This window comes from Brienomyrus brachyistius, chromosome 4 (genome assembly GCF_023856365.1).
Source record: "Brienomyrus brachyistius isolate T26 chromosome 4, BBRACH_0.4, whole genome shotgun sequence".
NCBI lineage: Eukaryota > Metazoa > Chordata > Actinopteri > Osteoglossiformes > Mormyridae > Brienomyrus > Brienomyrus brachyistius.
The window spans coordinates 8,666,527-8,690,257 of record NC_064536.1 but is presented as its reverse complement, the minus strand read 5'-3'; the positions used below and the strand labels follow the sequence as shown (position 1 = coordinate 8,690,257).

At 44.9% G+C, this 23,731-nt stretch overlaps 3 protein-coding genes across 5 annotated transcripts in view; 2 read left to right on the top strand and 1 right to left on the bottom strand.

Moving 5' to 3' along the window:
• Window positions 1–526: 526 nt before the first annotated feature.
• Window positions 527–12,308, top strand: LOC125740136 (polyunsaturated fatty acid 5-lipoxygenase-like). 2 transcript variants are annotated; one of them, XM_049010962.1, is made up of 20 exons: window positions 527–793; window positions 920–1,100; window positions 3,499–3,564; window positions 3,804–3,833; window positions 3,932–3,967; window positions 4,757–4,798; window positions 5,439–5,498; window positions 6,931–7,021; window positions 7,198–7,230; window positions 7,422–7,541; window positions 7,711–7,811; window positions 8,279–8,430; window positions 8,621–8,761; window positions 8,859–9,062; window positions 9,838–9,924; window positions 10,168–10,337; window positions 10,539–10,654; window positions 10,798–10,898; window positions 11,011–11,181; window positions 11,658–12,308. In XM_049010962.1, exons 1-20 carry the CDS (start codon window positions 683–685, stop codon window positions 11,835–11,837), a joined length of 2,193 nt encoding a protein of 730 aa, XP_048866919.1. In that variant the 5' UTR covers window positions 527–682; the 3' UTR covers window positions 11,838–12,308. The 2 variants fall into 2 exon arrangements, with proteins under 2 accessions (XP_048866919.1, XP_048866920.1); XM_049010963.1 differs by lacking the exons at window positions 527–793; window positions 920–1,100; window positions 3,499–3,564 and adding an exon at window positions 3,582–3,655.
• A 534-nt stretch (window positions 12,309–12,842) lies between these two features.
• On the bottom strand, window positions 12,843–16,762 carry tmub1 (transmembrane and ubiquitin-like domain containing 1). 2 transcript variants are annotated; one of them, XM_049010988.1, is made up of 4 exons: window positions 16,647–16,761; window positions 14,313–14,864; window positions 13,381–13,732; window positions 12,843–13,350 (listed from the first exon to the last, which is right to left on the bottom strand). In XM_049010988.1, the coding sequence occupies exons 2-3, from the start codon at window positions 14,819–14,821 to the stop codon at window positions 13,381–13,383; spliced, it is 861 nt and encodes a 286-aa protein (XP_048866945.1). In that variant the 5' UTR covers window positions 14,822–14,864; window positions 16,647–16,761; the 3' UTR covers window positions 12,843–13,350. The 2 variants fall into 2 exon arrangements, with proteins under 2 accessions (XP_048866945.1, XP_048866944.1); XM_049010987.1 differs by having other exon boundaries at window positions 12,843–13,732; window positions 16,647–16,762.
• Window positions 16,763–19,315: 2,553 nt separating this feature from the next.
• LOC125740134 (arf-GAP with SH3 domain, ANK repeat and PH domain-containing protein 1-like) overlaps window positions 19,316–23,731 on the top strand; it is a 49,081-nt gene continuing 44,665 nt past the window's right edge. Inside the window, 1 exon segment of the mRNA XM_049010960.1 lies at window positions 19,316–19,855. Coding sequence (XP_048866917.1) covers window positions 19,730–19,855 — 126 coding nt within the window. The 5' untranslated portion in view covers window positions 19,316–19,729.

Sequence of the window (23,731 nt, the reverse complement as noted above, 5' to 3'; positions counted from 1 at the left end):
ACGGTTCAAATCTTAAATCAAGCTACACGTAATATTTCATCAGCGCTGTCTGCACCGCAGGTGTTCACATGTGAATACATTAGTGGTGAACATGACTGGATAATCACGATCATTTGGACAAAGTGTGAAACATTCACTCCGATTGCTGTTAATATATAAATACTGCGGTCACGCAGGTGCATAAAGCTGCACAAGGATTTTTTAATGCCACGTGTTGGGCGGAATATGAGGCTGATCCACGTGCGCACACTTCCAGGTAGAGTGTGATTTATATGGAGAACATTGCTCGCAAATGTGCGTGCGCACGGTTTTATAAATCAGATTTTTTTTTTTTTTTTTTTTGCGTACGCCATTTTCGGCTTTTTTGCCTAAGTATAGTTTTTTTGTATGAGTCTTTCGCACTGTTTTATAAATGAGACCCCTGAGTAGTACTTTGAGGAATACACCGCTTCCTAGTGTCTCTGCCATACTTGGGCTACACCCTCATTCTGATTGGTGTTTAGTTTGCGGGCCAGATCCTGGCCACCTACTATAAATTCGGGTTGCAGTATATGAACCCCGATTCTGGGCCGAGGAGCCACAGTTGCTGTTACGCAAAGGAATCATTCTTCGTGTGATTTAGGAGTCTCCACTTCACAGCTTTGTTTGCTGATCAGGCTCACATTGACCAGAAAGTTGAGTCATGTCGTACTCGATCAGAATCGAACCCGATGCTTCAGCTCACGACATTTATATTGAGCTGAAAAATGGAGAAAGGCTGTCCGGAGAGGTCAAAGTTACAAAACAAGGCACAGTGAGTATGATGCAAAAAAAGAGAAAATTAACATGTTTGTGTTTTGCTATGAAACCTTTACTAATAAATTGATATATAAAAATATATTTTTCTTATGTGGTTTATACTTCGTTTTCCTTCCCAAAGGCCATTGAATTTAATCAAGAACCGAAAGAGATCATCCTCCGACGGCAAGCATCTTTTGTTAAAAGGATCTTCACGACATTTTACTGCAAATACATTGAGGTGGAGAGAATGGGATCTGTCTTCTACTTTCCGGTCTTCAGAAACGTTTCTATCACGAAAGAGACCATAGCAGAAGGTTCAGGTATGTGGTGTGAAAGTGTGTCGCTACTTTCACACAGGATCAGAAGATTGTCATTTATAAACGCACAAGATTGGGACTTCGTAGGCTTAGTAAGGTTTCCGACTGGCTGAGTTTTGAACTTAAATATCTTGTTCGCCCAATATAATTATGCTGTATGCACAAGATGCATTTTGTTCATATAAGATCAGGGTATTGCGCTCACTTCTGTGAACATGGAGCACGAACACATCATAAAATTCTACCTCAATCTAAGAGTGTTACAAAGGCATTCTTGTTATACTACGGTAAAGTTAAACTGAATATCGAATATGAGGTTAACGGCTGTAATGCTTTAACAAAAGCAAGCCGGGCGGTTATTAATCTTGATGTACAGACCGCGATGGACACCGATCATTTTTGTGGTTCCAGCCGTATCACTATCAGTGTTTAATCTTGTTAATAGCTACGAACATAAGCGATTTAACCGTAAGGCGATGGTTCAGAATTTAGGGTTAATTGCAAGTTAGTCTGCATCGGAATAGGCCTAAATAATTTTGCTAACAACTTTAAAACTCTAAACACAGCACTCGCGTCAAGCATGTTGTGCTTTAAGTAGTTTATTTTGGGACAGTGCACAACATGAAGTGATCATTAAATTGTGCAATGGAAAATTAGAAAGTATATTATAGAGCAGGGTTATATTTTAAGTTCGGTTAATTTCTTATTCACACAAGATATTGTACCTAATACAATATCACCCTATTGTGCGACGTATGTGCAGAAGACGTTTATCTTGTAAAATAGTTTTTTTTGAGACTTCGCCGGTTTGGTAAAAACAAAGAAGTACAAGTTTAAAATTTTGCAGCGCTTCCGAACGTTAACCAGCGAGTTCTCCCCTGGCGCGCGCGAAGGCCACCTATAGCAAATAGCGATCTGCATGGCCGGCTTTATCAGTGGCACAGAGAACTCGACGCCCGTTTTTTTTTTTTTTTTTTTTTTACCCGAAAACAAGCTTAAATGTGGACTCATCTAACCGCAGCACATGGTTCTTTCGGTCCATCAGAGATTATCTTGGTCCCAGAGAACTTCCTGGCGTTTCTGCAGAGTTATTGTAAGGCTTCCTTCTTCCGTAATACGGCTACAGGTTGCATTTCTGGATGCACCGTCGGACTGTCTCCCGAAGTACTCCCGAAACCAATTGGCTATATGTCTCTCAAAGGCATAATGGTTTCTTAGGCGGTGGCGCCTGAGGGCTCGAAGATCACTCGCATTCAACAGTGGTTTCCCACCTTGCCCTTTAGGCACTGAGATGTCTCCGCATTCTTTCGATCTCTTCACAATATTATGCACTGTAGATATCGCAAGACCCGAATTCTCTGCATTCTTGCATTGAGGAATTTTTTTCTTTTTGAACTGACTAACAATTCTCTTACAAATTTCTGCACAAAGGGGTGATCCACGACCCATCCTTGCTTGCAAAGACAGCTTTTGATGGATGCTACATTTTTCACCCAATCTTGATACCTCACCTGCCCAAACTTTGAGTGTGTTGCAGACAAGTTATAACTTTGTGTACATTTACAAAACACAATTTAGTTCGGTCAGTTCAACAGCTGAAAATGTTTCCTCTATACTTTTGTCAGTTGAATAAATGCTCATTTTTGTTTATCGCATTTCAGAAAATATCCCAACTTTTCCGGAAATCGGGTTTGTAGAGCTGAGTGAGCGCAGTTTGCTGTTATGGAGGTGCCACGGCTAATTGCTCGCTATTGCTAATCATTGGAAGTTGTTCAAAGGGTGAATAGTAGGAAGGCACAAGGGGCTGATAAAATGCATAATTAAAAAAAAAAAAATTGTGTAATTTTATTGGGATAATAAGACTTGAACTGTAGTATCATTTATCCAAGCTCCCCCTGAATAAAGACAGAATGGGCTTGTCAGGGGCATAATCCCACCACATGTCTTCTTGTAGTGGGATAACATTCTGGGAGTATCAGGGAAAACTGGACACTTTGAACATTTCCATAGCCTACCTTAATCATAACGTTCGCTAAACATTTCCTTGAACAATATATCGTTAGCGGAAGTGGGATAGGTCAGGTGGCCAGGTCCTGTGATGCGTCACTCTGTCCGCTGTCCTTTGTACGTGACTTGGCGTGTCCAAACTTTTGACTGACACTTTAAGATGAATAAATTACAGGCTTGCACATTATGCAGAACAGCAAGTGCTGTGTTGTTACCATGATGAAGGGGTGTCATTAAACACACAGCAGACTGTAAATAGTCTGGGAGGTAATATTTTCTATTTGTGTTGTGATGGTTGTCTGGTATGTGTGTTCTGAGATCACGATCAAAGTAAGCAGCTAGGAGATGCATGCACGGATGGATGTGAATGATTCGGCTAAACTTTCTGTTCCAGGAAAGCTGCCTTGGGAAGATAAGCAGACAAGGGAGGAGGGGATGGCAGAGAAAAGGAATCTCCAGCGTAAGTGACCATTTATTACTCTGCAGCCGCGTTTGTGTTGGTATGACGATTAGTACTGTAGTTTCATGTCCTGCAGGATGTGAGCCAGCAGGTGACAGTCAACAGCTTAAGTGTCTGAATCACACCGTGTTAAATTTTGTATGAATGGAGAGACACATGTCTCTTGATAAAGATGGTTCTCTCTGCTTGTTGAGTAAAACGTCCGTCACTTTCTAATGGATTTCAATTTGTTTTTCTAGAGCTGGTTGGCTGGGCTTCACCTCCTCTCAGTAAGTTTAAACACTGAAGCTTAACTATGCTGTTAACACACCACGGTCTTATTAGAGGTAATGATTTTATTCAACTGAGTTTTATTATTTTTTTCTAGGTGCACCTTCCAAAGTAGCAGAGTCACAGAATTTAAGTAAGTCTGATCCACGTAAACATTTTATACAATCGGCCCTCGGTATCCATGGGTGATTGGCTGAAGGACGCCCCACGGATACCAAAATCCACAGATTCTCAAGTCCGTCAAATAAAATGGTGTAATATGTAGATCCTTCCATATACTTTTAAATCATCTTTTGATTACTTATAATACCTAATACAATGTAAGTGCTATGCAAATCATTGCTATATTGTGTTTAGGGAATAATGACAAACTGTACATGTTCAGTACAGATGCAGCCATTGTAGTAGGATTATCATAGAAAAATAATTTACAGATACAGAAAATTCATTTTCTCTCTCTCTCACACACACACGCACTGCACAGCGTTAACACTCGCGACCATCCAAAACGGCACATTGAAATTTGTATGGAAGTTCAGGTTTCATTTTAGAATGTTCTGGCTTTTTTCCCCGAATACTTTGGTTGAATCTGCAGATGTGGAACCTTGGGATATGGATATGGACGGCCGCCTGTATGTTTCATGACTGGCTGAGTCCAGTAAATGCATTTAACTTCACAAGCTTCCATTGCGTTATTACTATTAATATGAGTATTTAAGATCAAAGCAGAAATATTGTAAAATAACAGATTAGTAGTAGTGTTTGTCAGTTTCTAATTCATTTTGTATTGTTCTGTCTTCCCTGTGGCCGGATGTCTGACCTGTGACTTGTATGTTTGACCTTTTTATAGCGTATTATGACCAGTGCTTGTCATTCGGTAAATGGGGGTTTTCTAAGTTCTGATAAACCGTCTTCCTTTCAGCAAACACCTTCTCCCTCATGTCACTGGCCAAACATCATTCCAGTAAGTCGACCTAGTTTATGTCCGTGAGATCATACAGCAATTGTGATGTTTCTGTGAACCTAAAGAACTGACTGGTTTCTGTAACTGATCCCATTCTCTGCTACACCTATAAAAACTGCAGCCGATATCCCCAACCTTTTCAGTGCTTCAGGGAGAGCATTTGCACTCTTCTTGACATTCTTCTGTGATGGATTCTGTTTCTGGAGGTTGTCGTTTTACTGTGCAGTTGCGGAGTCCAGGTGTCTGTATCACAAAGGAGGATTTCTTGCTTAATCGGTAAACGTGTGGGGATTCAAGGTAGTTTGGCCTCATTGTAAGTGAACAAAAGTCTGTTTTAAACTGGGGTGCTTTAGATCTGTCAAGTTATCCAGCTAAGCGAGAAATCCTGTTTTCATGATATAGGCAGCAGAGCTCCAGAGTCCCTGACAGCAGGAGGAAAAACCCCTCTAGTCCTGCATAAAAATACTTTGGGGGGGGGGGGGGGGGATAAATGCTATGTAACTGATACTGTGTCCTTCCACAGTATCGGCTCAAATACGATTTTTAATATTTTTGCCCAAACCTACACTATATATCACATGTCAATTTGAACACTATTACACAAAGTACATGAGGTGAATTCAGTCCAAGCTTGTCTTAGGTGGGATTATTTCGGCGCTGGATTCAAGGAAGAGGAGCAAATTGGCGAATAAAATGAAAGGTAGGTGACTTTCTATATATCGTCTTAGGTGTGTATGTATGTTAGTCTTATTTTAAATGAGGAGTATGAGCCGACGACAGCAATAAGAGATGGTTAAGAGAGTGTGAGATGAATCTTAGGAAAGAGTATCTTGCGGAAGATACATATGTAAGGTCTACCAAGTATGAGAAGCTTTCGGGACACCAATCTGAAGTGTGTATGTGGATTTAAGGGTGTATTAAATTATTTGTAGGCTAACCAATTAAGTGTGAATTTCTGATCAAAAGATAATCAAATGACTATAAGAAGAGTTGTGTGACTTGCGTTGGATGAGATGTTATTCCCTTTGATCGAATAAAAAGGGCTTTTTTTTTTTTTTTTTTTTCCCCCTTTCACCTGTGAGTAGCCTTTTGGAGTTTGGATATGTTCAACATCCGCGAGGTCTAGTCACTAAGCCAGGGGTCTCCAACTCCGGTCCTGGAGACCTACTATCCAGTAGGTTTTGTGTCCCACTTGGCTTCTGATGAGTGACACCTGTTCCTGGTATTTACCTGAGAGCAGGTGTGGCTCATCAGAAGCCTGGTAGGATAGAAAACCTACTGGACGGTAACCCTCCAGGACCGGAGTTGGAGACCCCTGTTCTAGACTTATCTTCTGAGGCAGGTAACTGACAAAATAGTGAGACACACTAACAGCGCTGAGATGTGATGCATGCTTAAATTGCTTTGTTTTACATTGGTTTGTTTTTTTGTTGTTGTACAGCCTCCAAATACACAGGCATCATGTGATAGGCGCTTGTAGGTTTGTTCTAGCATTATAAGAATGGTGACAAGTAGTGTATCGCGATTCTTACAATAACCCTGAAATGATTACCGTGTACAATTTAAAATGGTCACGATAAATTATCATATTTTGCACCACTAGCCGGGATCAATCCAAACCATCTTTCTCAGTAACAGTAACATCCCATAATGCAAGTTCCCCCTGAAGTGCGCACACAACAGTGTGATGACAGCGTAACCCTGTCATGCAAAATCATGCATTCTTTGTGACTTCATAACATTGTGAAAATTTCATTTAGATCCTTCAGTGTTTTGCATGGCTGTCATAAGCAGATACTGTTTATTATCAGCGATTTTTTTTTTTTTTTTTTTTTTTTTTTTTTTTTTTTTTTTTCTCTCTCTCTTCTCTTCCCTGTTTCAGTTAATGTCTAATTGTTCTGATTTACTTAGTGTTAGCAATTGAGATGACATGATCAAATGAAGAGTGCAATCGATGATAACCGTGTTTCACACTTGTAGAGGCCTGAGATCCCACGCATGCAGCAGCAACGTAACCGATGCCAAAGTGCATCAGTCTGTGCACATTCGGGTGATGATGGATCGTAGTGCTGTGTTTTTGGCTCTTTCATGAATCTATATAAACCCCATAATTTCCTGCGTTCTTCACTCAGGTTGTAGAGCACCCAGCCCAACCATATCTCCTCAGTACAGCGAAAACGAGAGCCAATGGAACCCGATCAACGGTCTGATCCGTTTTCTTGTGTAAGTGGATGTGGCTGCAGTTTCCTACGGCTCTGCACTTTTGCACTACCCCGCAAAGTGGAAAGTCCATGCAAACTCCAGAGAGTGACACGCTGCAAAATCTTTACAGTCAAAAGTTTGTTTGGAGCTGGTTTCATCATTGTATTTTACCAGTTTAATCTAATTTTATTTTTCAGGATATTTCAGGAAAAAATGTCCAGAGCACTAAAGTGAGTACTTCTTGCCATGCTTCATTTTGTTGGTTTGGTTTTGAATATATGTATATTTTAACAAAGTGGAAAATGTAACATCCTGTAAATAGCACAATACATGTTGTCATAGAAAATATGCAATGAAATATACTTTATGGGTATAAATTTCAGTTAATGGAGCCACTCTTCTTAATTTCCCCTCTTCACAGCACGGTCCACACAAGCGGCCTTCCAAGCTTTGTGGATGAAGGCCGGTTCGTCATGCTACCAGAGAACTTGTGGTTCGGCCCCCTCAAACTTCTGACGCTATTCAAAAATTTCATGACTGTGTAAGTGCTGAGTTTACAGATTACAGTATGCAAATGAGAACTGTGTCCTAATCAGACATTGCCAGTTGCCTGTGACACTATCTCAAAGAATCTGTATTTTTAACATTCCACTTCTGTCCCCTTTCGGTTTGTTAGCTGTCGTGGTAATATTCTCTTCTCTTTGCTAAAGGACCATTCAGACTTTGCTAAGAAGACTTGGTAATTTTGGCCGCACATGGAGTAAGATTGATGACATCAAAAGAGTGTTTTTATTTCCAAGTAAAAGAGCAGGTAGGTCAAGTTTTATGGTAAATTAAGGCATTTTTGTAATCTTTTTTTTTTTTTTAAATATTGTTCCTCCAGACTTGGGGAACATGGATATCGACTTTGATACAAAATTCAAAGACTGAAATGCAGAGGATTGGTGACAGTCTTCTGACAGACTAGAAACAGAGTGGAGTAAAGACTGGTTCCCTTAAGTTACACAGGGTCACCAACTTCAATTTGTCCAGAAAGCCCCAAATGAGCCCTGAGAAAGGGGAAAAGACTCTAATCATATACCCCGTCAACATGGTATTTCCAGGTCAGGACAAAGTCAAGGGAACTAGGGACTTCATTTTAGTAAATGAAGTCCCTGGTTCTGTAAAAAGGTTCTAGTTCCAGAAGTTTCTGTGGCGAGAAAGCACCGAATGAGTTTGTTATCCTCTGCTGAAGGCTGTAGGGTCCTCATGTGCTAAGCACCTGTGTCTTTCTCCTAGTGTACATCTCTGAGAACTGGAAGGATGATGCCTTTTTTGGGAGCCAGTTTCTTAATGGATGTAACCCGGGAATGATAGAGAAGTGCACTGAATTCCCAGAGAAAATTCCAGAGATAACGAAAGTGTATCCTAACATCAAAGAGCTCATCCAGGTAGGGCCTTCAAATGAAGCCATTTATGTGCTTGTTTGTTGAAATGTGATGCATCTTCACTGGAACAGATCATATTCCTGTTGGTTGTTTTATATTAAGATGAACCTTAAAGGTAGGGAAAACTTTACCAATTTTTGAAGTTAAGGTAGGAGTTGGACTATAATGGATATTTTTGGTGGTCTTTGCTTAGAATGGGAAGATTTATATGGTTGATTATAAGCTGCTTGATGACGTCAAAGAGGGCGTCATTGATGGTCATCAGCAGTATCTGGCTGCACCAATCGTGCTTCTTCAGGAGACGGACGAGGGATTGATGCCCATCGCTATCCAGGTACTGCAGTATCCATGGCAATGCCATTCCTCTAGCAGTGTGTTTTGTGTAATGTGTTGAATGGTACTTCTGACACCTGTTTTCTGTACTTCCACAGTTGAAACAGGAGCCCGGTAAAGAGAACCCCATCTTCACTCCAAACGACAAGCCTGAGGCCTGGCTTCTGGCAAAGATCTGGGTCCGTAACTCTGATTTCTACCTGCACGAGCTGATCTCCCACCTTCTGAGGACACATCTGCTGGCTGAGGTCTTCTTCTTCAGCATCTTCACGTCACTGCATGATGAGCACCCAATCCTGAGGGTACAGTTCTTTCTTATGAGTGGCCAAAGTCAAAGCACATGGGACTCAATCAGGAGTAGATTTCCATTAAAATTTTTTTTTTTTTTTTTTTTTTTGTGTCTACAACGTACCAGTGAGGCATGCAGCATATTCACAAATAGACATGCTGTCACGGAGTGGATTAAGCATAAGTGCAGCTAGGCTGAACTTCCAGTGATTGCCCAGGTAAAAGTGTAAGCAGGATCGGAGCAGGAGATGCACAACAGCTTTTTGCAAACCAATAACTTGATACAACTACTATTCAAGGAGCAAAAACCACAACCGAAAAAGCATTTGGGGAACATGGAGAGGTTCTAGGCTAGTAGTGGTAGTTCTAGAACAAATTGGTCTTGAGCTGTTTCCTGTAGGCGGAGAGGGAATGTGATGACTGGACGTGGTTCCGCAGCTCATTCAATCAGCTGGAAAGCAACCTAGTGAACTGTCTGGGTATTGGTCTGCTGACTGAAGAGGGTGGAGCCTATTGATGGAGATGAGTGTTTGCTGTTGATGGACCTGTAAGCCAGCACCAAGGATCTGAACTTGATGCGAGTGCCTATAGGGAGCCAGTGAAGAGAGACAGGCAGCGGTGTGACAAGACAGCATTTATGGCTGACTGAATACCAGACCTTCTGTCTCGATTGTGATTAAATGCTGAAACGGTGAAATTACCCCGCAGGTTTTTTTTTATTTATTTGCTCAGTTTTGCTGCCCTACACTAAAGAATTTAAGACCCTTCTGTACTGTTGTCCACAATCAGATCCTTGCTGCCACGGGGAGATACACGATACCAATCAACGTAACTGCCAGAGCCACGCTCACCAACGACACTGGCTTCTTTATGAAGGTTAGTTGACTTGTTTTATACTGGTTTGAATATTATCTGTAAGGTTCTCCCCTTTATGTGCAGTAACTCACAGAGGGGTGAGTTGCCATTGGGTCAAGCCAGGCCCTTAACCCCATGGGATGCTATAAAAGTGGATAAGATGGCATATGTGAACACTAAATTTAATTTTACTTTACAAATAAAGCATTTCATTTAGCATAATGCAACAATAGCCTGAAGACTTGCTGTCATCTTCCCTGACAGTACACAGCCTTCGGCAAGGCCGCCCAGTGGGAGGTGTTGCAGAGAGCCTTCAGCCAAGTATCCTACAAGAGCCTCTGTCTGCCTGACAACCTGGAGAGCCGTGGAGTGCAGAATCTGACGAACTATTACTACAGGGAAGATGCCCTGGCTATCTGGGATGCAATATCTGAGTAAGGAGATTTCTGTGCTTTTCATTGGCTGCGTATCATAACCCATCCATCCAATCATCACCCTGTCAGGGACCTTGGGAAGGACAGGCCACTTTTGTACATTAGCCAGATGTTTTCTGGCTTCAGGCTTTGTATAACATGGTGTAAGTGTTAAGTATCATGGCTTATTCTGAATGCTGGTATTGTTTGTCTTTATTTCAGGTTCCTTCTGAAGGTCATTGATACGTACTACAAAGATGATCACGATATTAGAAGGGACACTGAACTTCAGAACTTCTTTTCGTATACTTACCATTATGGACTCCAGGGAAAAACAGGTAATGTGTTTAATAAGCACGAGATACTTAAATAGATATACTTTACCTAGATAATCTATCATGAACCACAAGCAAAGCATTGTGTTTTTTGTTTTAAAGAATTATGGAAATCAAAGCAAAACATTTTCCTTGGATTTTATTAGATTTACCGCAAAGCGTGGAGACCAAAGCGGAGGCGGTGAAATACCTGAGCATGGTGATGTTCACCTGTTCAGCTCAGCACGCCGCTGTGAACCACGCACAGGTGACACGCTAACTGGAGCCACGGATGATGAGATCCATGAATGAAAAGATCATTTATTTTTTTTTTTATTAAATCTGTATCAGTTACACCGAATACTTTACCCTCCCTACAGTATGATACTTACGCCTGGATGCCAAACGGTCCCACAACGATGAGGCAGCCCCCACCAAAGCACAAGGATCTGGTGGATGAGCAATACATCGTGAAGACTCTGCCTGGCTTGGCGGCCACCCTGGAGGCCATGTCTGTGTCCCGGTTCCTCAGTCAGGTCTCCAAAGACTTTGTAAGTGCTCAGCTGTTTGAATTTGCTGACCGTTGTGACACACATCTGCATCAGTAACCTCACGTTAGAGTTTAAAACAAATAACCCACATTTCACTGGCAGTAGGATGCTGGTTACTGGAATTGACCTGGAATATTTCAGTCGGTCCTTGATGCCTGTATTCCCCACATATGGTTCCCCGAGAGAACCAGCATGACCCTATTGCCATCTCGATCTACTCTTCTAATCCTAAACTCATCCATTCTGCTCTGTGAGCTGTAAGTGATCCGATACTGAATGGACAGATCTCATTCTCTACTATTCAGTCTGTGATAAAAGTAGGCTGAGTCGCTGTCATTATGCACTTTGATATGGGATCTTCTCTTCAGCTCCCAAGTGTAAGAGTGTTCATTTCCCTTCATTAGTTTTGCTCCTCAGCTTCCATATGTGGAATTTTAAATGATTTAATCAGTCAGTCCTCTACACTGCCCCCACAGGTTGCCCTGGGAACTTACGTGAATGCAGTATCCAGTGACCCACGTCTGAGGGATTCGATCAAGAAATTCCAGACACGGCTAAAAGCAATTGGGAAAGCAATTAAGGAGCGGTCAAAGGAGCAGCCCTTCCCTTACGAGTACCTGTACCCCGCTGGAATTGAAAACAGCATCGCCATCTGAAAGACGGGGTCGCGACCCAGAATTTAATGTCCTTCACTTTGATTTGCTAACATTACTCACGTTCTTGTTTCTGATTGGTAGGTAGTAGATGCTATTAATTGAGAGTTGAAGCTCATAGCTGGTGTTTGGGTGATGCATGTGATGGGATTCAGCAAAGTAACACTGTAATCCAGGGGCGTTTCACTGATATTTAGACTGTATCACACTGCATGTTCCTAAAGCTGCAGGCAATTTCAGCTTCCATTCCTTTAGTGTGTAACACCAACGATAACGGGGGCTTTTTTCACTTTAGGAATTAATGTCTTCACATTTTTTTGATTTTTGCCTGAGACCAGAATGGTCTTATATACAGAAAGCAGTTAACAAGGAATACATGTCATTTTGTGATATTCCACTAGGGGGCATACTAATTCCACACATTACTCATATGAACATTTCATGTAGAATTTCGTCAATAAATGACTACCAAGATACTGGTATTGGTTTTGTATTAAAACACTTGTGGGGAAGGGAGCAAGGGGGTGCAGCTTCCAGGAAGAATGGGCACAGCCTTCATTGCAGGTTCTACACGCAAATATGGAGGGTCTCACCGTATATATACACACACATAATCAGAAGCACACACCCAGCCAGAAAGGGACCACCAGTGACCAGCCCCCCCGATATATATACGTTAAATTCTCTGCCCCCTGACAATATGGCTTGTAAACATGCTACAATGGAGAATCCCACTAATTTTCAATGACTTACAAATTAAAGAACTAGATTATCCCAAATCTAGACAATTATCAGTTGCACCATTTCTGCTGTTTTTGTCAGAATATAGATCTGTGTGAAATGTGATTTAAAAACTGATCTGAAGCCTGGTCCACTGCTTTTGTGAGGGATCTCCAGCTCTGTATCCCCAGCTGTCCCACAACGGTGCCCATTAACCACGATAAGTGACGGTTTTTTGCTCCTACAGACCGAAATCACGTCCATCGGGACACAAAAACTCACCAGCGCTAAATAAAAGAATGATTTAATAGATCCTGTATTGAAAGCTATTTTACACAAATTATGCTTCAAGTCCAGACACACAGCAGCAGTAATGCCAGTTTCAGCTGGAAAAGACCGTAAACGAACAGCCCAGTCCGAAAGGGGGGGACGACAAGGGCAGCCAGAGACTCCCAAGTTTCAATAGGGTCCTGCTAACCAGACATGTCGAGGAATGGGGGGGGCAGGGGGGGGGGGACAGCTGTATAGGCACGATGAGTCTACCCAATTCTCCCATAATGCATACACACACATGGTAAATCTATATATTAGAAAAGAAAGTTTAAAAACATTCCACATATTCCACTGTGTGATTTATTTCTTACGTGGGGGTGTGTTCAGCTGAGAATGACCTGAAATATATGTTTTTCAGCCCCACCTTCCCGAAATTGCTTCACTGCACATTTCCTACTCTGGCCCTTCACATTACGCAGCAAAAACCGGCACTGGGCGGGAAAGGGGGGGGGAGAAGGGGGGCCTGGCACACTCCGGCGGGGGAGCGGGGGGCTCATCGACGGTACACCCCGAACGCCACAAAGCTAAAGAAGATGGTGATGCCCACCAGCGAGGCAGTGGCAGGGGCCGTGAAAAAGTGCCGGTACTGGATCTGAAAATACCAGAGCACGGACAGCATGAGCACGAAGAGGGGCACCATCAGGCTGCCCACATTGAGGGCCACGTGAACCTGGTCGGCCGCCCGCGCCCCTGCGGGCACCTGGGGCGTGGCGTGCTGGGAGATGTGGCAGTGCAGGACGCAGTTGTCGGTCAGGTTGAGCGAGGCCAGTGTCTGGGCATCGTCGCGTAGGAGCTGGCCCTGGTAGATCAAACGCACCTGGTGCTCCTGCCCTGCAAAGTACGTCCTGTAGGGGGAGACAAAGACATTCAGGAGGAGCAAGGAAGTCGCACATGTGTTTACGTTCAAAAGGTAAATAAGGAACACCAGATAAGCTTAAAATGAAAATATATATAAACAACGTAGGGTCAGCTGAAGAATGCGTGTTGTCCAACACCAGCCAAAACACTCATTAAAACCACAGCCAAGAGAAGGTCTCCTCTTGGTGACAGTGAGACCAAAGGGAAGCGACCCCAACAAGAACGAAGTGGTTCCACGCTCCAGCACAGCAGGGCCTCATTAAGGGATAAGAACAGTAGTCCAACACTGCTGGCTGTGTGCCCAAATACTTACAACTGAATTCCACCCCCCCCCCCTTCCCAAATCATATGCAACCCACCCCCATTTGACTGCGCTTCAGTTCATCAGAGGTGGTTAAACTTCTGATTGAGTCAGCGAGGATGTGGCCGGCCGAGATACCCCAGCCTAATAATCCATCCCCGGGGCAAATATAGGTTGGGAAGAAGGATGAACCCAGCCTGAGCGTGAAGGCAAAACTCTGCCTGTCATTCAACTGTGAGGCCCCTGGGACCAAGACCCATACATGCCTCTTGATGTAGCCGATGGTGTCTTCCGGCTTGACTTGGGCCACTCTCTCCGTGTCGTTGAGGAACTTGAGCCTAAGGACCATGCTCCTCTGGGCATCATCAGGGGTGTCACCTCCATCATGGCCGGGCTGCTGCAGGGAGGGGCCAGCATCAACAGTCTCTCTGTGTCGTAAACCTTCCACTCCGAATTCTCCGAGCTCGGGGAGGTTGCCCCCTGCTCCCCCCCTGCTCTGTTCCCCATCGGCCGGCTCTCTAGGGGACTCCTCCTTACTCCCCTCCTCGCTGCTACCAGCAGCCGGGGGGCTCTCCAAAGGGCTGGCATCATGACTGGTGTTCTCCTGGGAGGGGGCCGTCCGGTGCAGGGGGGCAGTAGTGGGACTGGAGGCAAACAGGTGCTCGGTGCGGTCGACCGTGTGAGTAGAGGCCCATGCCAGCACCAGCACCAGGACTAGCAACACCACCCCAAAGAGCACTGTCACCTCATCGCCCACGCCCTCGATCAGAGCCATCCTCAGGGCGTGTCCCAGACAAAGGTGGCGTTCAGGTAGGCACCTAGGGCAAAGGGAATGTATTGCGTGTAAGGAAGCAGCACAAACACACACAAAAAAAAAACATGACTTCAACCTGAAAGGCACATCGAAAACACCACCTGCTCTTTAAGAAGATGAAGGATCAAACAGACATATGTTCTGTTTTTAAGTTTTGTGGCACAATAGTGTGCAGCCCTGTTACCTCGCTCATCTAGGGCAGGGAGTTTGCATCTCACCTCTGCTCTGTATGTGTGCAGTTCGCATATTCGTGTCATGTGGGTCGCCTCCCACTGTCCCAAGATATGGTGTGTTTCTCAACATCAAGAATTCAGAAAATTACTTGTGTTCTTTGCAAAAGTGGTCTCGCTAACTTGCCTGCAAACGAACGAACTTAGGACGCAATGAATCATAGGATCGTTCTCGCTTGGCGATGGTGCATCCAATGCATCCTTGATATTCAGAGCAGGGCAAGAACCACTACTAGGGATTTTTACTGTCCTTTTGTTTTTAGTATTGGAACTGTTCTTCAGGAATGGAAGATGATGTAGAGCAGGCATGCAAAAACACAAGTACGGTGAAATACACATATCGAGAAACACCCACGCAGTTAGGCTAACTAGTGTTCCTACATTAACCATAATGCCATGCAACACGCACACACCCCCATGGGTCTCACAAATCATAGGTTAGCTAGGTCTTTGCAGGTGCTGAGATATCCTATATAAGTAAAATCAGCAACTTCAACCAATCACCTCAAAATCTTTTCTTGAAATATTTTTTCAAAAGCCTACACGAACAATAAGTTATTTCTAGAAAAGAATCATACACCACTCCGAAAGTAAGCATTTTGGTGGGCCAGTGCTTCTGAGCCACATCATAACGTGATACAGACCAGCTCCAACCTCATTAGGTAGGCTGTACTTTAGAACTAAAGGTCAAATGTACCTTCACACATGCTAAAGAGAGGAGCTCACTTTGAGCCTGATGCCTTAAGGCGTCCAGCCGCCTGAATACTCGGTTAGTGTAGAAGGTGATGCCTTCAATGGCGCCTGGCGTGGGAAACAGACAACTTTCTGTGCACAACGTGTGTGGTTCGTGTAAAACACTAAATCTGAATGCAGGTCAGGAGAAATACCTTCGAAATAAAACATTCGGGATAAATAAGTAATGACTCGGCAGCAGAACCGTCCTGATGTCCTTTTCTCCGTCATTACAGGTCCCGAGTCCCACAGCTGAACGTCAGTAGGTACTGACAGCTCCCACCCCCCAAACATGTGTCCCCCCCCCTTCCCCACGGGCCACCGCGATTTCACCATTTTAATTTGCTCAATGCAAAACCTTCACATTCACCATCCCCGTGTACTTATCCTTTAAATAACATTAAAAAATGAAGAATATCACGGTTTTAAAGGAGCTCCCATGGTTGTCATGGAGCAGCGCGGCGTACAGAGGCACAGTAGCCCGTGTTCGCACCGATACACCGGCCTCTCTGTCCGCGACTGAAACCCCAGCCCGAGGCCGGCTCCGCGCACGGAATCTGTCCGCTATAACAGCAACCAAGTGGAGCGCCGCGGGGCCAGCCAGGCCCACAAACAGCCCTCGCGGCCCTACTGGGCAAACAGGTTAGCAGGCACCATGTTTATATACAGCTAGTCAACCAGTTTCCCCAGGAAAGCCTCCCATCCGCACAGCTACACGAACCAGATAAAAAAAAGTAACCTGCAGGTCCTTAACCGCGCCACTACAACTCCGCACACGTTACACGATATAAAACATCATTTTAAAATGGTTTAGGTTTACTTACTGTTATTGTTTTAGGTTGCATGGCAAACAATTTCGGTCCTTTCCACTTAGCTTCACACTTCCTGGACTGTACAAGTCGTACAGGATATGACTCACACTAACCGGAGTTGGGGATTCTGGGAAATGTAGTGCTTTTTTAATCAGTCAGCCTGCACAATATTGATGTGTCTTTAGGAGGACGTCGTCAGACGCCACATATAGTTTGCGTCCCGAACAAAGTCAATATTATGTAAATAAAAATATAACATGTAAATTGATTACTCATTGGGTAGCGCTGCTTCCTCACACCTCCAGATTTGAGCATTTGAATGTCTCCTGTCCCCTTGTTGTGTAGGAATCCTACCACAGTCCAAAAACACGCAAGTAACCAATAGTTGCCACCTCTAATTTGTCTGTTTTGTATGTGTATGTGCTTATTACTCCATTACGCCAAATGCTATGTCTTCATATTTGTCTTGGTGATAAACATTTTAGTTGGACTGTAAACAGACTCCCTGTCATGAGCGATTTAAAGAGGTAATTTATTTATGACTTTAAAGAAACGGAGGCAGAATTCTCATTACTTCACAACCCGTTGTATTCATTATTAATCACCGCTCATTCAGTTAACACCTCCGACATGACTCGGTGTCTCTAAATTCGTTGTATCTTCCTGCCTCACCGTTAGGCTACATACTTTCTGCGGGAGTTCCACGCAGTCTGTGTAGTGTCTGTCCAAGAAAAAAAAACTCTTTCTTCTTTCTTCCTTTGGGGAAAAAACGATCACCTGCTTCTCCCAGTGCTGTCTGCTTATGGCCCTGAATGATCCTCCTATTTTCTTTGCAAACACCAGTTTCAATTTGCCCGGCGCAGTATAATTGGAGGAAATGGGTGACTGGGCGAAACGCAACACGCTGTGTACAACAGATGTACTTTATAATAAGCGGCTAGGAGACGGAGGAATGTATGTATGGAAGGATAATACTTATTTAAAAGTATCAGTTTACACTCTGTTGTTGCATCACAAAATTCCTGGAGATATGACGTGATTGAAAAATAACTGTAGCGGAACGCAAATGAAAGCCGGTGTTGTGCGTGAGAGTGAGCTACAGATGTTGTCTATACTGACGTGTGTCAGTCGATGCATCCTGCTAATATATGTATTATTTAATCTTTGAAAGATTGCCACTTAAACTGAAAACTCATAATTCCTTAGTTTAGCATGAAATAATAATCGCAAAAATGCGGTTAAATGCGCCCGTAAAGGCGGTGCTTCGCATACATTTCTTCTCTGAAATAGATCAGTGGTCATTGTTGACACACCACAGCACTACAACGAAGTGTGTCTTCTGCATTTAACACACAGCAAGGGACAATTAATTCAGCACATGGGGGTGGTACTTTCCGAGGGGGGATTCGAACCAGCGATCACTGCCCACAACTAGCTGGTTGAATACTCTTCGACTTCTTCGGTTCCCTGTTATTTCCCCGCGAGTATCGCTCCTTTCCTCTGGACTCGGGAGGCTCCACAACTGATCTTTCTTTAGGCAGTTGAAGGAGTAGGAAAATGTGATTCTAATGAATATGATGTCCACTGGATACACGTTTTCTTTTGGGAAATTATACTTGAACATTGTTACCTTTGGATTATAGGCCTATACGTGAAAGGGGCTGGTGTGTAAAAATCTGGCAGAGCAAGCGCTCATGTTATTTTGTTTGGGTCAGTTTTAAGGTGATTTTAAAGTAATGAGATCTTCATGTTCCCGGTTATCCAACTTTTTCCCTGACGTGCTCCATTAAGAACCTTCCTTCTGTTTTCTTGAATGCCACATTCATTGCGTTGCATATGATTGCCGAAATGATAAAAAACAATTACGAATCCAGTTAAAGATGACGTATGACAACCACGCAAACACAGACATTAGCCATGAGGAAATCTTCTAAGACCCTTTACTACCAGACCCTTTTGTCCGAACTATTTAAGATGTCTCCTTTTCATGGTACTGAATGTTCCTTTAATGTATGTATCAAAGGCATTGAGCACCTGTCCCTTAAAGAAAATTCACAGTACTGGTGAACACACTGCAGAACTTCAATTCACCATCAAAAGCCGCTACCAGAAGGTCTGACGAAGTTATACCAAACGGCAAGTAGGGCGCGCTATTACTGCACGGACTTCGCGCACGGAGGCGCTAGCGATCTGTCAATGAAATTACGTCAACATCCAGATGTTTAAACGCAGAGGCTTCGCCTCTTATTAATTCGATGTAAACCGGTACTTTTTTTCCAGTGTTTCAGTTAATTGTATTTCTTAAAGTCGAGGTAATTCTCAGATATACGTATTTAAAATAAACCCTCGTTATGATATTTTGCTATAAAATCGCACGTATTACTAACAGTCCAGTGCTGCTGTGTAAGAACTGCGTTGCAATGCGAAGAATGGTCCCGAACTGGTTAGTGGATGTTTTCTGTTGGTTTCGATGTGCAGTTACTATTTAATCATAAGGCACTCAGTGATCCAAGAAACAAAAATAATACAAATACTACACGGGTTCGCATGTAAGGGTTACGGGCGGTACTGTCATCTGATGATGATTTGGGGCATCTGAGCGAGAGCCAAGGGGTATCTGCGGCTTAAACGTCCGTGCATTCGGGGGCGCGCCCAGCGCATGCGCAGTGCGTCGCCGTGAACGTCCGCGCGCCAGCAAAGGGGTGTACAGGCCCGGAGGGGGGCAGTTTGCCTGCGTGTGGAAGCGAGTGTCAGACGGCGGGTATAGTCAGCAGGGAGAGGCTGGGATTGGGGCAGCCTGTCGGCCGAAAGCCACCTTTTAACCACGAAAAACGGGCGCGTTTCAGCGTGATGAGGACATTTTATTCCGCTCTGCATCGTGTGGTCGCAGCGCTGAGGAAATAATTTGCAGTTTTCGGAGTGAAATCGGGCGACGGTGCGGAAAAGCGTAGAGAGCCTGCTTTCGGCGAGGGGACGGCGGTCCAGACTCGGTTCCGTTTCGAGATCCGCTGTAAAGCTGCCTGCTTTGGATGTTCAGGGCTTCCTGACCTCACTCTCTTCTCCCCATCCCGAATCGGGCCACCCCACACCGAAGGATGCCGGACCAGATCTCGGTGTCCGAGTTTCTCTCGGAGACCACGGAGGATTATAACTCCCCCACCACGTCGAGCTTCACCACCCGGCTGCAGAGCTGCCGTAACACCGTCAGCGTCCTGGAGGAGGTGAGACAGACAGACAGGCGGGCGGGCGGTGCCTCTGTGATGGGTCACTGTCAGGGGAAGGGACCGGCCTTTAGGTGTGTCCAAACAGGCGGTCAGACGCAAAGCAGGCGCTGATGGGACCCTGTCAGGGAAAGTGGACCTGTCTTGGTGTGTTTATAGACCCAAAGCTGGCTTTAAACGCCCGGCACCACGCCACTACGCACCGTCGGGGGTGACAGGCACCGGATGCTGGCTCCCATAGCAACGGCATCCAGGGTTTCACATTATGTGGAGTAATTAATGAAATCCATCCCTGTTTGGGGGGGTCGTTTTGCTCCAATGCTTGGGTTATGTTGGGCTCTCGACTTCTGGGCTGGTGAGTCTTGTATCCTGATGTTTGGGCTCTTTTGCAGACCTTGGGTGCTGCTGCTGCTGCTCTTGGATGGTGGACATTTCAGTTCCACAGGCCTAGATACTATGTTAGGTTAGTCAGGGCCCAAAGAAACCTGACAACCAACGACTGAACGTGGTTTAAGGAAAGCAGTATTTCTGCGGGTAAAGGTGTTAAAAAGGTGTCCCATTGCATCATACTCTGGATTGACCTCCTTTACATCAGATTTCACAGCTTTCGGGAAAAAAAAGCAAAATTGTGTTAAAAGCCACCTCTCATCCTGTCTGCTTGAACATGTTTAAGTTGTGGGAATGTGGCCTGTAAGCCAGTAGGAGTGGCCTGTAAGCCAGTGGTCTGGGTTCGAGCATCGCTGTAGCTGTGTGGCATGAGTGACCTGCTTTCCCTCCATGAGCCCTGAAGCACAGAATGTTTGATTTAAAATGCTACTGGAGAGGGTCAGGGCACATAAACTGGTGGTTTTGTCAACGCCAGTGTTTGATCATGGGGGTACAGGTGCATACCTCCAAGGTTACACCAAGCACTGCCTGGGAAAGCATATGAACAAGTCATGCATGCCAGTGTCTGGACAAATCTCCATTATGTGGATGAGTCGCGGGAGCCCATGGTAAGACTAAACAATGCTTTTAATAGGTCTCTGTGCCATATCCGGTGTGGGCTGCATTACATAACAAAAACTTTGCAGTATTGTGGTGAAACAAACTGTACTTCAGAGATTCGGTGCAGTGTCGAGTGTGCGTGTGAAATGATGTCATTGGCGGTCAGGGGACTCTTTGTCTGCCCTGAAGCACGGAGTAACTCAGCAGAAGCTGGATTGTTGTGTGGTCGGTGTGAGGCAAAAGGTGGGAGGCTGCATGGACCTCTGTGCTGGGCAGTGGTACCCTGCTTGATCACACAACAAGCCACTTTACAGGTGTTTACTGCCCAAACTGCGGCTTTAATGAACTTAGCATGGGGACAAGGGGGCACCCAAAGACACGGGACGAATTTAACCCTTTCCGGGCTGGAGGGGACGAGGTCTTCAGATTCCTCAGCTGCCTGAGAGTGCAAAGCGGACTTGAAAAGGAGATAGTATAGGATTGCAAAAGAGGAGAGGCACTTGGGCATCTACGGTAGGAGCATTTGGAGCAGGGAGATGGTGACTGTCACACGGCAGCCTCTGGATGGGCAATCTCCCACTCTGCCTCCCGCACTCAGCCCCCGCTCCCGCTCTGCCTCTGTCTCCCATGTTCAGCTCCCACTCCCGCTCTGCCTCTGCATCCCGTGCTTAGTTTCTGCTTTACCTCTGCATCCCATGGTCAGCTCCTGCTCTGCCTTCCACACTCAGTTCCTGCTCTGCTTCTGCCTCCCGCACTCAGCCCACGCTCCCGCTCTGCCTCTGGCCCCCAACGTTCAGCTCCCACTCCCACTCTGCCTCTGCCTCCCATGTTCAGCTCCCACTCCTGCTCTGCCTCTGCATCCCATTGTCAGCTCCTGCTCTGCCTCTGCCTTTTGCAGTCACCACCCACTCTGCTCCTGCCTTTTGTGCTCAGCTCCTGCTCTGCCTCTGCCTTTTGCACTCACCACCCACTCTGCTTCTGCCTTCCGTGCTCAGCTCCTGCTCTGCCTTCGCCTTTTGCACTCACCTCCCACTCTGCCTCTGTCTTCCATGCTCAGCTCTCTATTGATTTACAGGCTGCTTCAGATAATGGATTGTGGGTAAATGAGGCTGGAGTGATGGGCCAGTGCATCAGGGAGGGACGCCAGTTTATCAGTGTGGCGCTGATGTGGCTTTTGCTTAATGTATATCTGCATAAGGACGGCTACAGACCTGGATATCTGCTAGAAGAGCCAGATGGTCTGAGCTGGACGTGTGGAGATGCGACACAGATGAGGCCTGAAGAATGCACGGTATTGGGCTGGTAGGTTTGGCCTGAGGCTGCAGGTCATTCAGAGAGCCATTAAGGCCACGATGTGGATTTTTTTGGAGAATATAATGCCTTCACCCTTCCATGCTTTACTCCTGTACTGATAATTGTCCTCCATGTATGGGGCAGCAGTGAGCTTCGCATGAGCTAATCGGTGCCTTATAGCAAAATAGTGGGATGCAAATGGTGGCAGATGGGAGGGTGGTTGTTACACCCTGGTCAGCTGATGTCACACTTCCTCCCAATTACACTTCAGTGTGCGCAGACGGACACGTGGCCTCCACCCGTGCAGTGCAACCTCCAAGTTGTGAAGAGCATGACAGCGTGGGGTGTGGCTTGAGATCGGGCCATTTGAGATGTGCCTGTCTTTTATTCTCCTGTGGTGGGTGGCTACTGTGACTCACCTAGCTGTAGTAGCCATGGGGCATGACTCCGTCTGGTGGAATTGGACCTGCAGTAGCAAGAGTCACCAATGCCTTGTTTCCACCAACACGGTGCTAGTGCCGGGGCAGGGCTGGTTCTTGGTTGGTTCCTTTTGAGAACCTGCCTGCATTTCCAACAGTTTCTAAAAAGAACGGAACACAAATGTTACATAGACATAAGTGAGAGTAAAGTAATGGTTCATATGAATTCCGTTTTTTGTGTATTTATCTTAATCTGTCATTTTAAGTTTTTATAAGGTGCTGAGCTGAAAAAAATTAGCCTTTAGTCTCATAGTTTAAGATTATATCTTGTTGTGCTCTGTCTCTATTGCTTGTATCTGCTTCTCTCTCTCTAATGGCTGTATTTCTCTTCAGTCTGTGTGTATAAGTGAGTTTATTCTTGCTCACTGTTTTACTGCTGTCCTTTTTAAGGATCACGCAATAAGAGTCTGCTAAAATTTGAACTTTGCCGTCCACCTCATGGTCTCTTCGCCACTCGAATGCCACAATATTTTATTGATTCGACCTGTGGTGTTTTATAATTTATTTTTAAACCTGACCAACAGGTTGGAATTTTGTTTTTCGGCTTGCAATGCAATGTTATTCGGCTAATAAGCTTGCAGGTTGTTTCACTTCTGGCACCGATGTTATTAGACAAAACTATATTGATTTTGGATTGAATTTTCTGGGTATGCAGAACATTTGGGTGTGATAGCGCATCCCACCAAGGTCAGTTTTTTAAGGAGGAAATGTATGGAACCGGTTCCAGCCTGGCACTGGCTCCGGCACCGTGTAGGTGGAAACGAGTCACAAGACTTAACTTTTATGCCTTGTCTGCATAATGAAATAACAGGTGTCTTCTCAGGACTAACAAGCAGTTCACTGGAAAAAAAAACCTTCCCTGCTTGTGTGTTAAGTGTGCCCTCCCTTTATTGCACACGTATGAAGCCTGCCCTCCCTTTATTGCACACGTATGAAGCGTGCCCTCCCTTTCCGCCCCCCTCTCAGGCACTATTCAGTGGACCTGTTCAGTCTCCTGCCGGGTTGTGATACATCCCTTCTGTTCTCTGCTCTGAATTTCCTCCCATTTTAATAGAAAACAGGAAATGAAGGCATTTCCCTTCCTCTGGTTAGCTGGATGCTTGGCCTGTGAGTCTCT

What these genes read in the sequence shown, in the direction of transcription:
- LOC125740136 (XM_049010962.1), top strand. Translation starts at nt 683, where the DNA reads ATGTCGTACTCGATCAGAATCGAACCCGATGCTTCAGCTCACGACATT. An exon ending in CTGGGCTTCACCTCCTCTCA is followed by an intron (nt 3,834 to 3,931) that starts GTAAGTTTAAAC and finishes ATTTTTTTCTAG; the next exon opens with GTGCACCTTCCAAAGTAGCA. An exon ending in ACATCAAAGAGCTCATCCAG is followed by an intron (nt 8,431 to 8,620) that starts GTAGGGCCTTCA and finishes GTCTTTGCTTAG; the next exon opens with AATGGGAAGATTTATATGGT.
- tmub1 (XM_049010987.1), bottom strand. Translation starts at nt 14,821, where the DNA reads ATGGCTCTGATCGAGGGCGTGGGCGATGAGGTGACAGTGCTCTTTGGG. An exon ending in ACCATCGGCTACATCAAGAG is followed by an intron (nt 13,733 to 14,312) that starts GCATGTATGGGT and finishes CTCCCCCTACAG; the next exon opens with GACGTACTTTGCAGGGCAGG.